Here is a 13,424-nt window from a genome sequence, read left to right as displayed (position 1 = left end):
AATAGTGAAAATAGCTGAACTTGAATCAGACATAATAATAACCAAAGAACTAGAAAAAAAGTTCCTGACAGCTATTAAAGCTTGAAGGCTAAATGATACTTCACTGAAATCCAGCCATACAACCGAAAATCAGTAAACAAAAGCTGCAGCAAACCCCCAAAACTACTCAAGAGCCGACAGAAACAGAATGAGGTTTTCTGCTAAGTCGTTTCCAGTACTCCCGTTGGTGGGCGGGGCTTGTCACCTACACTAAACTATCAAAGTGCTAGCTACCGCGATTTTTTAAATAATGGTTGCCGCTCGAGTTAGAACTATAGCTATGTAATTACTTGGTAAGTTAGTTATAAGAAATGACATAGTTCTAAGCCTCAAGAATTTCTTGCACACACTCTCAGAGCAAGAAATGAACATCTTACCTCAAATACAGAACTCAGGAGGCTGCAAGAAGCACTAAGACTTATCCCTGCTTTATGATCAGACTCAAATCTATGATTTAAAATTGCTCCTTATGCTTCTACTCCTCATTATGTTAATTCAATTCTCAACTCCATGGCAGTACTGTACATGGTGGTTGCAAAACTGGGTTTACCACCCCAAGCAAAAATGTTATGTACAAAGCTCTAACTGCTGCTCAAGAATTAAATAAAAAATTAAGAAAGAAGGTTGACAGCAGAAATAGCTATCAGCAAATAGCACTGGATAGGTCATTCTATTTCTTGTGTAACTGTTGTAAATTCAGTATTAAGTTTTACGAGAAAAGTTTATGTATACAGCAGTTAAGACAGCATTAACAATACAGTAATTGCCTAGGGTTAGGGATGTCCCTCGAACCATTACCCACTGAACAGCACAACTGTGTTCAGTCCTATGGACAGGAAAAACAAAATAAGATATCTGCACTTAGTGAGAACTTGTACAAAAGGATAAATCATAGTTTGTATCTCTTACAGAACCTCTTAACAATTAACACTGATGGTTTATTTTTGGCTCAAAAATAAACCATTTCAAATTATGACAACTTTGGTCCCAAATTACAGATGAATTCTTCTAGCTTCACTGCATATCCTTAAATATGTCCAGTATTTTGATCTACCCAGAAAGAGGGAAGAAAATGTCAGATGCAAATGAATGAATCATATTTGACAATTTCCCTAAACAGTATATAATACTGCATGCAAAATAAACAGCCTCATTTCTTATTGCAAAGCTTCTCTCTTACAATTTAAAGCCTTTATTAGCCTTCATTTCTTATTGCACAGCTTCTCTCTTATAATTTATAGGTTTTATATCACCAAATAATCATAACATAGCAAAAGTGACTAAGCACCTCCTACAAGGTAAATAAGAGCACAAGCAGCAGCAGTGAATGAAGTGACAAAATTAACAGCTAATTTCTACACTTATGTTCATGGTCGACACAAATTGAAATAGATGGCTAAACGTCAGCTGCTTATGCTTTCATGAAAGCCCCTGGCCGCAACTGTACCCTGCCTCATGAAGTGTGTCAGGGCTTTGCATCTTTGCCGTCAATACAATACAGTTACAATCTGTCCACTGTATGAAGTGATAACATGAGAGACCCTAAAAATATGATCTATTGTTGATGACTGTAAGACTTACATCTATAGAAGTAACAGTGGTACAACAACTATGGAGAACACAACATGCTGAAACTTTTCAGGTAAAAACAAAATCATTTGGCTGAAAATTATGATGAAAGGTCTATGAAAACTACTTTTGTCTTACTATACATAAAACTAAATAAAATTATAATATAAAATGAATAAAGCCACAAAATCTAAAAAAAAAAAAAAAAAAAAAGAACTTACAACACTTAAATCTAATGTCATAAACATAAGAATTAACTGTTAATGATAATTTAAATAATCAAACAGACTTGGACTTGTCGATACAAATTGTTCTGTTGATGTTGATCAGATCTTTTTGTCAAAAATAGTCCTATTGCTACATTTTTCAGGAGTTTAAGTGAATTTTTGCATCAGAAACTGTTACTAATTTCTTTTTCATTCTGTCTGTTGTGTTTAAAGTTATGGTACAGTGAACCCCCCGTATTCGCGGGGGATGCGTCCCACAGCCCCCCGCAAATAGCTAAAATCCGTGAACACTTAAAACCCCTCTAAAAACACTTACAACTGCCCATTTTGATAGTTTAAACACAGAAAAACCCTGTAAACATGCATATACCTGAGTTTTTTAATAGTTTTATCATAAAAAGTGCATTTATTCCTGAAAATTATATGAAAATACAGTAATTAGTGAATATTTCTCAGTGAAAAATACCGCAAATGGGCGAATTTTCAGCGAATGATGGCTAGATATGTTCCACAGAGAAACCCGCGAATGCGTGAGTCCGCAAACCATGAAAACGAGAATATGGGGGCTTACTGTACTTACAAACTCAGAGCAAATTTAGTGCAATGAAGGGAGTTAAAGGAGAAACTGAAAAAAAGTAAAAAACACGGTAGTAAAGATAGCCATTCTTCCCTTGATGAAAATGGTAGTCGGGCATGTTTATGATAATTTTTTTGTAGTGATGTGGACACTCAGGACAATACATGACATGATGATAAATAAACCAATACAAATGATAGAAAATTACATATTGACAATAACAGTTATGGTGACAAGGAGGTTGAGGATTATAAAAATAAGGAATACATGATTATAATGCAATGTATGCCCAATTTTGTATTTATAATGTCTAAGATAGACTGGACATACAGTAGGGATAGAGTTCAAAACCTTTCCAAGGTAAATTTGGTTTACTTTGAGTTTTAATATAATCACAATGCAAAATTCCTGACCACCAAGAAGACAGCCAACTTGCAACTTATTCAGAAAGTCTCAACATAGTCCAAGGCCATGTTAAGAGCTTTTACATAAAAAATTCAAGATGGTTTGTTATTAGTCTATTTTCCATGTTTATAAATGTCACAGTTTCAGAAAGCACTTAAAGAATACAAATTTATAAAACTGAGCACAGTATATCCCAAAGTGTAAATGAACCTGCTGTTAACATAAGCAGCATATGATAACCAAGGCCAACCCCACAAATTCAATGACAGCCTATCCAAAGTAAATACCCAATCAGACTATTCTGTCTTATTAGGCTACATCCTGGCCTAGACTGTTTCACTTGGTAACTTAGTTGACAAAGTCAAATTTTAATGTTCTTAAATGTTGCATTATAGCCTATTTCAAAGCCATAAGTTTGCTCTAGGCTAGACATCCACTTAGGTGACGACATTGACACCTTACAATGATTAGTACCATTGCCAAAACGAACGGTGGGTCATGATTTACTTGAGGGGGCAAAGGTGACCTGGGGCCAGGTTATAGCAAGGTGTCCAAGGTCAGCTTAAGTAAAGTTAAATCTAGTTCGGTCATATTCCCTTTAAAATAGACTACCAACTACAGTAGCCTGGGGTAGTTTGCAGAATGATGGGATCAGGCCTTTCCCATATTTAGTGTTATTTGGGGAGGTCCATGGGCGGGGGAAGAAGACCCAAGGTTAGGTCAGGGCCCAGTGCCATAAGTGATGTTAGGAAGGTAAGGTCAAGTTAGGTTTGTTTTCGTCTGAAGAACTTGTTCCTGTCATTCTACACTCTGTCCATATCCCTGACCCCTCACTCTACACTTGCTCCAACACTGCCTGATAACAACGGTTAGCCTAGGGAATCACATCGGCACCTTCGACATCTATTTCCTAATCCCAAGCCCACTGATGACCTTGACCTTCTTTATGCAGGGCAGGCTAGGCTACAGAAAGTTATGGTATCCATGATAGCTCTACAGTTGCACGATTGCCAGGCCGTTCTGGTAAGTTCCTCCATACCCCAAAATGCGTAGGGGCAAGAATTTGGCCCTATTTTCGACTCTCAAAAAGTGTCCCTTGACCAGAGATACCCTACGGTGTTTGATAGGCTCGTCTATCTGCAGGCTACTCTTCGCCTAACCCTACCCAGACGTACCATGGGAGCCGCGCCTGAAACGTACCTCTCGGGGATCTTAAGGGGCAAAGCCGCCCACCCTCGCCCAAATTCTCGTCATGGGGCCAACCTTTGGCATGACGGCCCTCGAATAACGCCCCTCGAATGGATATAGGAAAGGAGGAGCAGAGGCCTCAGTCCACAACTTCATAAACTTTCACTGACACTCAGTAACGCCAAGTACCCTTGAGCGGGACGTGACCGGCGATGCCCTCGGGAAGCGGGCGGTGGTGCCCCTGGACTTACTCAAACGTAACGCTGGTCATGAAGGCCGTTATGGCATTTTTAATCAACTTACACAGAGTGGATGGGAGCGAAAGAACAGGTTGTTTTTGTTGACTGTGGCAGCAGCGCCGGTGCTGACACCTGTTGCCGGCGCCGAACACTACATAGGAGTCAGCTTAGTCCTCCTTCTTCCCCAAAGTCCTCCACCTCCAACCCCTACCTCTCCGATCACTTCTCCTCCCCGCTACACAGGCCCTCCTCTCCCCCTCCACAAAGGTCGGGGATGGGATGGCATGGCTGTGTTCTTAATCCATTTTCATAAGTTCGGTTTAACTAAATCCTCCTTCGATATTTCTATTAAAGCTATTAAAATTGATCTGAAATTTCGAATAAATTCAAGATGACGCGACTGTTCGTTCGTCAAGGCTGTATAAATTCGTGTAGCCTGGTGGGGTAATAAGACTGCTAGTTTTATTTGACCTGTCTACAATAATCTGGGGGCATTGCGGGAGTGGGGCGGGGCACCAAGGCAGGGCACCAACAACAACGGTCTTACTCTCTCTTTCAGTCTGGAGAGAAAATAAAGAAAACAGGAACGGGGGTCGAGACCTTCGATGCATGATTTGAGAACTTAGCAAACTGTGCCCTCACATGGTGACCGTGGCAGGGGTAGGAGGGCTCGCAAAATCCTTCGGGAATGAAACGAATACCAAAGAGAAAGTAATTCAGCGACAGTGATCACACTACTCGCCAAAAATGGTAAGAAGTTTATTACTTGTAATGGACAGAGTACACAGATGAAGACATGTTGAGTCACAAGAGAGTAGGAGGAGTAATTTGCGCGCCATACTCCGACGGTAAGAAGAAGAATTGTTTACATAAATATCAAGTTTACTAGAATGTCCTCAGACATTATTCGGCAATGTGATACCCAGACTTGCTACACTTTACCCAGGTTATAATGGATAACTTCTTTGTCTCGAAACATGCACGTGTGAGCGTTTGTTCCTTTGTTGCGTACGTATTATGAGTATTTGTTTAGGAATGCTAAAAGGAGTATAAATCATTCAAATACCACTGCCTGCCAGCATGTGCGCTGGTAACGAATTATGATTGCAACATTTGCAGTGTTATTGTAAGCACACCAGTACCAGACTTGTTTTGCGGGATATAGGAGTGTTAGACTTTGGAGACCTTTATCTACTTTCTTAGATTTTCAGCTATCTGACCTTTCTCCAAGGAAGTTCTGACCATACTCTGATTTTCAAATTCATGTACAGGCCTATAAACTGTCAGCGATAAGCTGTATCTCTGTCCTGGTTGCCAACATTACATTGATATTGTTCACTTTAATAGTCTCTCTCTCTCTCTCTCTCTCTCTCTCTGTAATCTGTATTGAAGAACCCTTGCCAGTTGTGAAGAGCGTGTTCACGGTGCCAATAAATCAACTCATTCCTATAGAGCGGCAATCCTAATCCTTTTAGCAGAACTAACTTCAAATAATACGAGAAAATAAAGGAACAGTTTGACAGACAGCATCACAAGTTCCGAGGTAGAACTACGGCCTCTTCGAAAACGAGTCCTAACCTTGACATCCACTCGGTATCTACCGCTGAGAGCGAGACTCTTAAGGAAGTCATAATTGTTATGTACTGATTAAATCCGTGTATGAGCTGCAATTTATTTATTTATTTATTTTTTACTCGGCAACAATACGGACCCCAGAAAACACAGATATATTGGGCCAATTCTGGATTATTGAGGAAACCCGACTATAGCCTACTGACGGATAATGGAATCATTGAATTGGACCATTATCGAAACAATACTTCATTTTCAGTGCTGGATAACACTGGATATCCAAGTTTGGTTTGATTACCTCTTTTCCAATGTTGGATATCCAACTGTGGTTTCGATTCATAAAGAATACAGTTGCATCTTTTGAACCGACTTCATAAAAATGTTTGCATATCAGCAGAAAAACTGAATATCATAGTGACGACAATTATTGATAACCATCTAAAATACACATTATTACTAATATATATATATATATATATATATATATATATATATATATATATATATATATATATATATATATATATATATATATATATATATATATATATATGATGTATATACAGGGTGTAACACGAGTTTATGCAAATATTTTGGGAAATGAAAGAGAAAGTAATCCTGGGCAGAAAATGTTCTATAAACATTTGCATTTTGAGGCTTCGTTTGTCGGTGGGGGGAATTTTAAAATAACCGTTATCAGCGCTGCTTTCAGGGGATGGAGGTTGGTAACGAGAAGTCGACGTAGCCTGGGATGTTGTGGTGGGAGGGGGGCGGGGGAGCGGTGGCGAAGAAGGATGGAGCAATTGGGCTGATGTGAATAAAATACCTTTCAATCCAATATATTATTTAGTTTTGAACAAAAAAAAGTGTATACATCATTGAATCCCTCTCCCTCCCTATCAGTTGTATTCATTGGACACCGATAAAAAAAGTAAGGCTAATTGAATGTCCCCTCCATCAAAGATAGGTTTATTCATTAGATACCTATAAAAGATTTAAAATATATTTTTTAAAAATCTCTCCCTCTCTTAAAGTATTCATCAGACACCAATCATAGGCATAGGCTGTCATGACTCCTGATTCAACAATTCCGTGACGCCCGAGCATTCAACGATCGCAAATGAATGTTGCCCAGCAACATTTACACTACTTACTCGATACATAAAGCCATACGGCACCGTTGTAAGCTAATTAAATTACCTGCAAGAAAAAGAATCATAATTAAAAGGCTAGCAATCCACTTGCCTTATTCACTTCACCGTCCCCCGCCAACATCCCAGGCTGCTGCGCATTCCATTTACAAACTGATAACGGTTATTTTAAAATTCCTCCCACCGACAAACGAAGCCTTAAAATGCATGTTAATAGAACATTTTCTGCTCAGAATTACTTTTCCTTTCATTTTCCAAAATATTTGCATAAACTCGTGTTACACCCTGGATATATGTTTATATATTACTAGTTGAACATTGGTAATAGTTGTGTGCTTTTAGCAATCGTGTATGTTCGGATGTGCCGTTACACAGGAAAAATATCATAACTAGGTGCCAACTGGACGTGAAGATGAATAGCGCGGTGCATTTAATCGAAGATCGCTGTGCCCATGGTTGCAAAAACCGACGCGTATCCGTATCCGAGACATGCAAAAGAAATTCCGATTTCCAAAATAAGATCTAGAAAGGCGGAAGAAGTGGGGTCAACAATAGAAAGAGTTAATTTGGAACCAGATGTTGGTAGCTGAATATGCAGCGATCACTTTGTCTTTGGTAAGATTCATTGGTAGAACCAGGATTAATAGAGTACTCTATTAATCCTGGGTAGAACTATTAGTAGGCTATGTAAAAGCTTGCCATTGGATATTACCTTGGAAATCGACGTTTTCTATAGTATTTTGGTTGCTTATTAGCAATTTATAGTTTTTTTCCGTCATCTGTAATTAACCTATAATTACCCTCAGTACTTCATCCAACAAGGTAGGGGACCCCTAGCGAAAAGGGGTTTTGGGGGTTAGACCAAGGGGAGAGAGGGATGATCCAAAACGGTAGGGCACCCCTAGGGAAAGCGGGGTTACTGGTGTAGTAGACCAGGGGAAGAGGGGGATGATATTTTGTTCTTGCATGGTGGCCACTTCAAATGTTACCGCACATGTGCAGTGTTATAGGGGAGTTTTTGGTAAAATGGTGTTCTTCTGAGGAAAAAATGGGGAAGGGGGAGGGAGAGAGGTAAAATTTTATAAGTTGCCAATAAGACTCCAGCCAGCCATTTTTGCATGAAAAACTATTTAGGGCTTTTCATGCAAAAATGGCTAGGAAAGATAGGCCACAAAAAAATCTAAAAATACCAACCTAACATAACTTAGGGGTGTTTGCTGGTTACAATGTTGCCTTATTAGCTATGGAGGTGGGGGGAGGGGGAGCCCGGTATTGTCTTACCTTACCTTACAATTTCATATCGTGTATTGGCAACTTATAAAATAATACAGGGACAGAGACGTATAGATGCATATCCAGCCAATCGCGTTACGTTATGAACTCTACATTGAAGAAAACCCTCTTGAGCATTTGTACTAATGCCCGCGTCACACATTGGCGATTCAAGACCGCAACTGTAGTAATGGCTGGGTTTGGCGACCGATTGGCATCAGTCACGGGTCTTGGGCCTCAGAAAAAAAAGGAAAAAGCAGCTGATTACGACACCACGACGTCGTACATAATGAACAAATTTTTTTATTACAGGAGTGCGCGCATTGAGATGAGATTATGAACGTGCGTAGTCGTACTCGCCAGTCGCCGATAATTCAGGCCACGCCAATTTTTAACGGTTTTGGCAGGACGGCGACTTCCGTGAAGGCATGACGATATATGCCCGATTTAGTTACGTCCCGTGCCGACAAACGCAACGGCAGCGTCATGTGTCGTGCACATGGATGCCACCATATATAAATGCCAGGTGAACTTGGCACTCACCATTCTTGTTGCAGCTGCAGACAGATCAAGAAGGTGGGGGACACGGATTTGTTGAACATCATACCCGAGAACCTGCATGATCCGGAATTAGTAGAATGTATTTTGGATTACCACAATACCTTGTCCCAGTTAAGAATTGTTAAGTGCCTGGAGGAACGAAAATGCAAGAAGAAAAGAAAACCAAGAAGGTGCTGGGTCTGGCCTTACTTACAAAGAAGAGAGAAGAAAGATTATGAGAACTTGATGCAAGAATTGGCAACTGAAACTCCAGAACTGTACCGGAATTTTACCAGGATTACAGAGGAGCTATTCAATGAAATTGTGGAACGGGTCACGCCCTACATAAAGAAGGCCCTCACATTCTGGAGAAGACCCACTGAGCCAGGCCTGCGTGTTGCAATTACCTTACGTTTCCTTGCAACTGGAGAATCCTACAAGAGCCTGCCTTAACAATTCCGAGTAGCTCCCAACACGATCAGCAGTATTGTGCCCGAGACTTGTAGGTTCATTGTGGCTGCCTACGAAGATGAGGTCATGCAGGTACCCAGCACCCCAGAGCAATGGAAGGAGGTAGCCCGTGGGTTTGAGCAACGATGGAATTTCCCACACACCCTTGGGGCAATAGATGGGAAACACATCCGCCTCCAGAACCCAACCTTTGGAGGAACTCATTATTTTGATTATAAGAAGTTCTGCTCTATAATTCTACTGGGAGTTGTTGACGCTGAGTACAAGTTCCTGTGCGTGGATGTAGGTGCCATAGTGTCCGAGTCTGATGGTGGTGTCTTTGCCAAGACACAGCTTTGCAAAATGCTTGATCGACATGAAGCCAACCTGCCTACCCCTGAAAGACTGCCAAACAAAACTGAAGATAAACCCCCAGTCGACCATTTCTTCGTTGGAGATGACGCCACTGCAGTGTTAGTTTATCAACTTTTAGCCATAAATTCTTGTCATTTCGTAAGGAATGAAATTTATTCCATAACGAATGCCTGAGTTACTTAAATGTGACAGAATTTCAAATGTGTTCTTGTAAACAAATACTTTAATAAAGTAACATCAACTGAGAAGTGAAAGGAGTTCAGGATGCTAATGTAGTTGATAATCCACGTTATATGTTTAATGACAGAATAGTGTAGGTTATAAGAAATTCTGTCGTCTCACAGATGGTATTTATATGTATGAAAGTGGTTTAGGGGCATGTGTTGTCCTCTGTGAATTGGGTATTAATTGTTTTTGGGTAGTTTCTCCAACAATATGTTTTCAGTCAGATTTCACCCATGGTAAAGTCCTTAGAGAATGAATGGAATGGTTAAAATTTATGCCAATATGGCAGCAGTAAATGATAAATTTGATATATTTCTTCAAAACAAGTTATGTTTCAGGGAGCTAATTCTCTAAAGCGTTAATTTTTTTATAGTCAGTAAACTTAGTTCAATCAAATTTTGTTAATTGGCACAGTGTTTTGATATTGATTATTAAATATTTTTGCTTAATTAAAGTAAAACTCAAATATTTTTTTATATTTAAGACAGTAATGGTGCGTTATGATGGCAAATGCCTACTTTAATGGACACCCGGAGAGCACAACAAATTAAGGCTTTTCTTCTTTTGTTTCAGGATACTGTATTGGATCATCTTTACTCCTCAGAAGAAAGTGTTAGTGGCTACTCAGTGCTGGTTTATGAGACCCTTTGGTGATGTAGTGTTTGGGAAGTGAGTGCAATGGTTCAAATTTGCTAGCATCAGTCAAATTATAGATGAACATCGAGATTTTGCAACAGTTTAAATTCTGGTGAGCATATCATTAAAAGCATTCATTGTATTCCTTTTGTATTCTCATTTTTAGCAGGATGTTGCTAATGTGCAAGTAAAAATTGATGAAAAATAATGATCTATTTTAAAGGTACAGCTTTTAAGATATTAGTTAATGAACCTCAGGAGAAAATATTGATGGTTGATGTAGGTTTAGTTTTCATGTTTCCTTATGAAACAAGTTTCACTATATCTGGCCATAAGTTGTGGGTACTTGGAACATACAGTATATTAAGAACATCTGGATATTTATATGAAAACATAAAAAAATTTACCTAAAAAAACGACTTTTCAATCATTTGTAATTCCTGTTCTGTTTTGATAGTTCATTCCTTTCCCAACAGATGTCAGTGTTAGTTCCTATGTGACGTCACTTCTTGTGAATTTCACAGAAATTCCAAAATCTTTGTTTGTCCTCAACAATTTTGCCGGCTTTAGGAAAACGGACTTTGGAGCAGTATACTGTTTTTGTTGAGTTTTGTTGAGTGCCAAGCGGTGTTTATACGTAATACAGTATAAGGTAAGTAGTTGTGTTAAAAGTACTGTGGATTTGGTGTGGTGTGATCTTTCACGAGTATTTGTATACTATCCTTAATTCTGGTGGTGATCCTGAAGGAACATTGTACAAGAAATCTATTTTTTTACAAGAGTTAATACTTTTATTAAAAAAGCTTTGTTTGCATGGCAGCCACAGTACTTATCACAGTACAGTATTAGCATCAGTCTAGTTCCCCTGGGAGAATAAGGACAACTTTTCCCTATTGACTGATATTTGTTTATATAAAAGTGTTTATTAAATTATATTTAAAAATAATTTTGTACAATAACTTCTTTAATACTTGCCACCATAGTATTTTGATCAAAATGAATTTACTGCATGAAGGTGAATATTGCAATATACAGATGCACAAGGGTAAAAGTTTTGCCAGCAAAATTATATGAAAGAAATGTATTATGTCTATGGTACATCACCCTGTAGTAGCTAAAGTTTGAAAATAAGCTATATAATAATGTTTTATGCATGTAATTATGTAAATGTTTTGTGAATGTAACTATATAACTGATTTATGCATGTAACTATATAAATGTTTTATGCATGTAACTATATTGCATAAATAATGTTTCATGCATGTAACTATATAAATAATGTTTTGTGCATGTAACTATATAAATAATGTTTTATGCATGTAACTATACTGCATAAATAATGTTTCATGCGTGTAACTATATAAATAATGTTTTGTGCATGTAACTATATAAATAATGTTTTATGCATGTAACTATATAAATAATGTTTTATGCATGTAACTATATAAATAATGTTTTATGCATGTAACTATATAAATAATGTTTTATGCATGTAACTATATAAATAATGTTTTATGCATGTAACTATATATAATACCAGTAAAAGGAAATTTAAGTTTCTAACAGTTCGTCCAGTGGGTTCTTTCAGATGTCGAAGACCATTGAACAAACTGTCAAAGGCTTCTGTTTTTCTTATTCTTTTGCCTGTGCTTACATAGGTATTTAATGCATAAAACAGAATTGTGGATTTTATCATTGGAATAGGTACCCGAAACTGTCATGCATTGGAATTCCTTTGTGAAACCCATACTGGGTATCATTCATTATTGCATTATTGACCCATTGCATAAAATTGGATCCCCTTATTTGTGCCAATCCTTATCCAGTACATGCATCGAAGAAACAGCTGATAACAATTTAAAACTGATTATGGCAATCCATAATGAAACCTAAATTGGATACTGGTAATCGTGTCAGTATCTGCCCAATACAGTAAAGTGGCACATAATCGTTCCAGTACCATTCCAATACATGCATTGGGATGATTATGGATCGAATGTTTTGGTACAGTGCCATTAGTGGCCCAGTGCGCAAACGGATAACGGATATAAGTTGGACCAATGCTTCTGACCATTTTAGGGAGCATTGTGTCAATGTCCAAAAGTCAGGAAGTCCAGTACTGAATCCATGTATGACCAATACATGTGTGGTTGCTGGGGTCGGACCTCAAAATTAACCATAGGAATCCAGTAATGATAACCCTATGATTGTTAAAAGGTCGTCTTTTTTTTTTTTTTTTTTTTGTGAAAGACACAGCGGGAGAAATTTTCCATTATTTACTCCTGTTTCAATCGTCCCTTATTTGTTTTAATATATTGGCCGTTTCATTCTTTGTATCATTCAAATCTGCATCTTATTATTCTTTGAATTTTATAAATCATCAGACAGTTCAATGTTCACTTTAACAGAATCTCTTTATTTGGAAGTTTTACTCTAAAACTCATTTGCTCATTAGCCTATCTTATCCTAGGGTACACACGCACTCACTCGCCCCTAAAAGGTTTCATTTCACTAATGGAACAATTTTACTTTTGGAAATAAATGAAATACAGTGATTGGAAAGGGTTCCTGTAGGTCAGCATTCAGATCAATATATTGATCTTTACCTTTAATTCGATAAAAATTTTAATTTTTTTCACTGATAGATGGAGTAATGATCTGAAGGTGGAGAGCTGTTTACCTGAAGATCAAAAATCCGTTATCTGAAGATGGCTTATCTGTTCCTTTTGACCGTGGATTGAGCAACCGTCTTACTCTCAAGAACAAGGAACCTTCAGAGCAATGTGCAAAAAATGTACGGTTCGTGAAATTTAGGCCTATAAGATGGTCTCCGACAGCAGAAAATCAATAATAAGGCTGATTTTCCCGGCGACACGATTAGGGGACTGCTAAAATCTCTTGCTGTTTAGTAGGCCTAGGGGTGTGGTGCGGGGGTAGGGTTATGGAATTCCTACAGAAT

General features: G+C 38.2%; 2 protein-coding genes across 8 annotated transcripts in view; one reads left to right on the top strand and one right to left on the bottom strand.

Moving 5' to 3' along the window:
* The window catches only part of LOC136839477 (cyclin-dependent kinase 17-like), a 304,654-nt gene extending 299,551 nt beyond the window's left edge, over positions 1–5,103 (bottom strand). For 2 of the 7 annotated variants that reach the window (XM_067105569.1, XM_067105573.1), the window contains exon 1: positions 4,257–4,311. The gene's annotated coding sequence lies outside the window, so the exon portion shown is untranslated. Of the gene's footprint in view, positions 1–3,992; positions 4,495–5,010 lie in introns of those variants that run through there. The other 5 variants (XM_067105574.1, XM_067105571.1, XM_067105572.1 and 2 more) reach the window with 5 other exon arrangements.
* A 4,213-nt stretch (positions 5,104–9,316) lies between these two features.
* On the top strand, positions 9,317–10,502 carry LOC136839834 (uncharacterized). The gene is made up of 2 exons (XM_067106163.1): positions 9,317–9,702; positions 10,403–10,502. The coding sequence occupies exons 1-2, from the start codon at positions 9,317–9,319 to the stop codon at positions 10,500–10,502; spliced, it is 486 nt and encodes a 161-aa protein (XP_066962264.1).
* The last annotated feature ends 2,922 nt before the right edge of the window (positions 10,503–13,424 follow it).

Source organism: Macrobrachium rosenbergii, chromosome 6, assembly GCF_040412425.1.
Source record: "Macrobrachium rosenbergii isolate ZJJX-2024 chromosome 6, ASM4041242v1, whole genome shotgun sequence".
In the NCBI taxonomy this organism is placed as follows: Eukaryota; Metazoa; Arthropoda; class Malacostraca; order Decapoda; family Palaemonidae; genus Macrobrachium; species Macrobrachium rosenbergii.
Note: the sequence above shows the minus strand (reverse complement) of the source record. Positions and strands in the feature narration are given on the sequence as shown.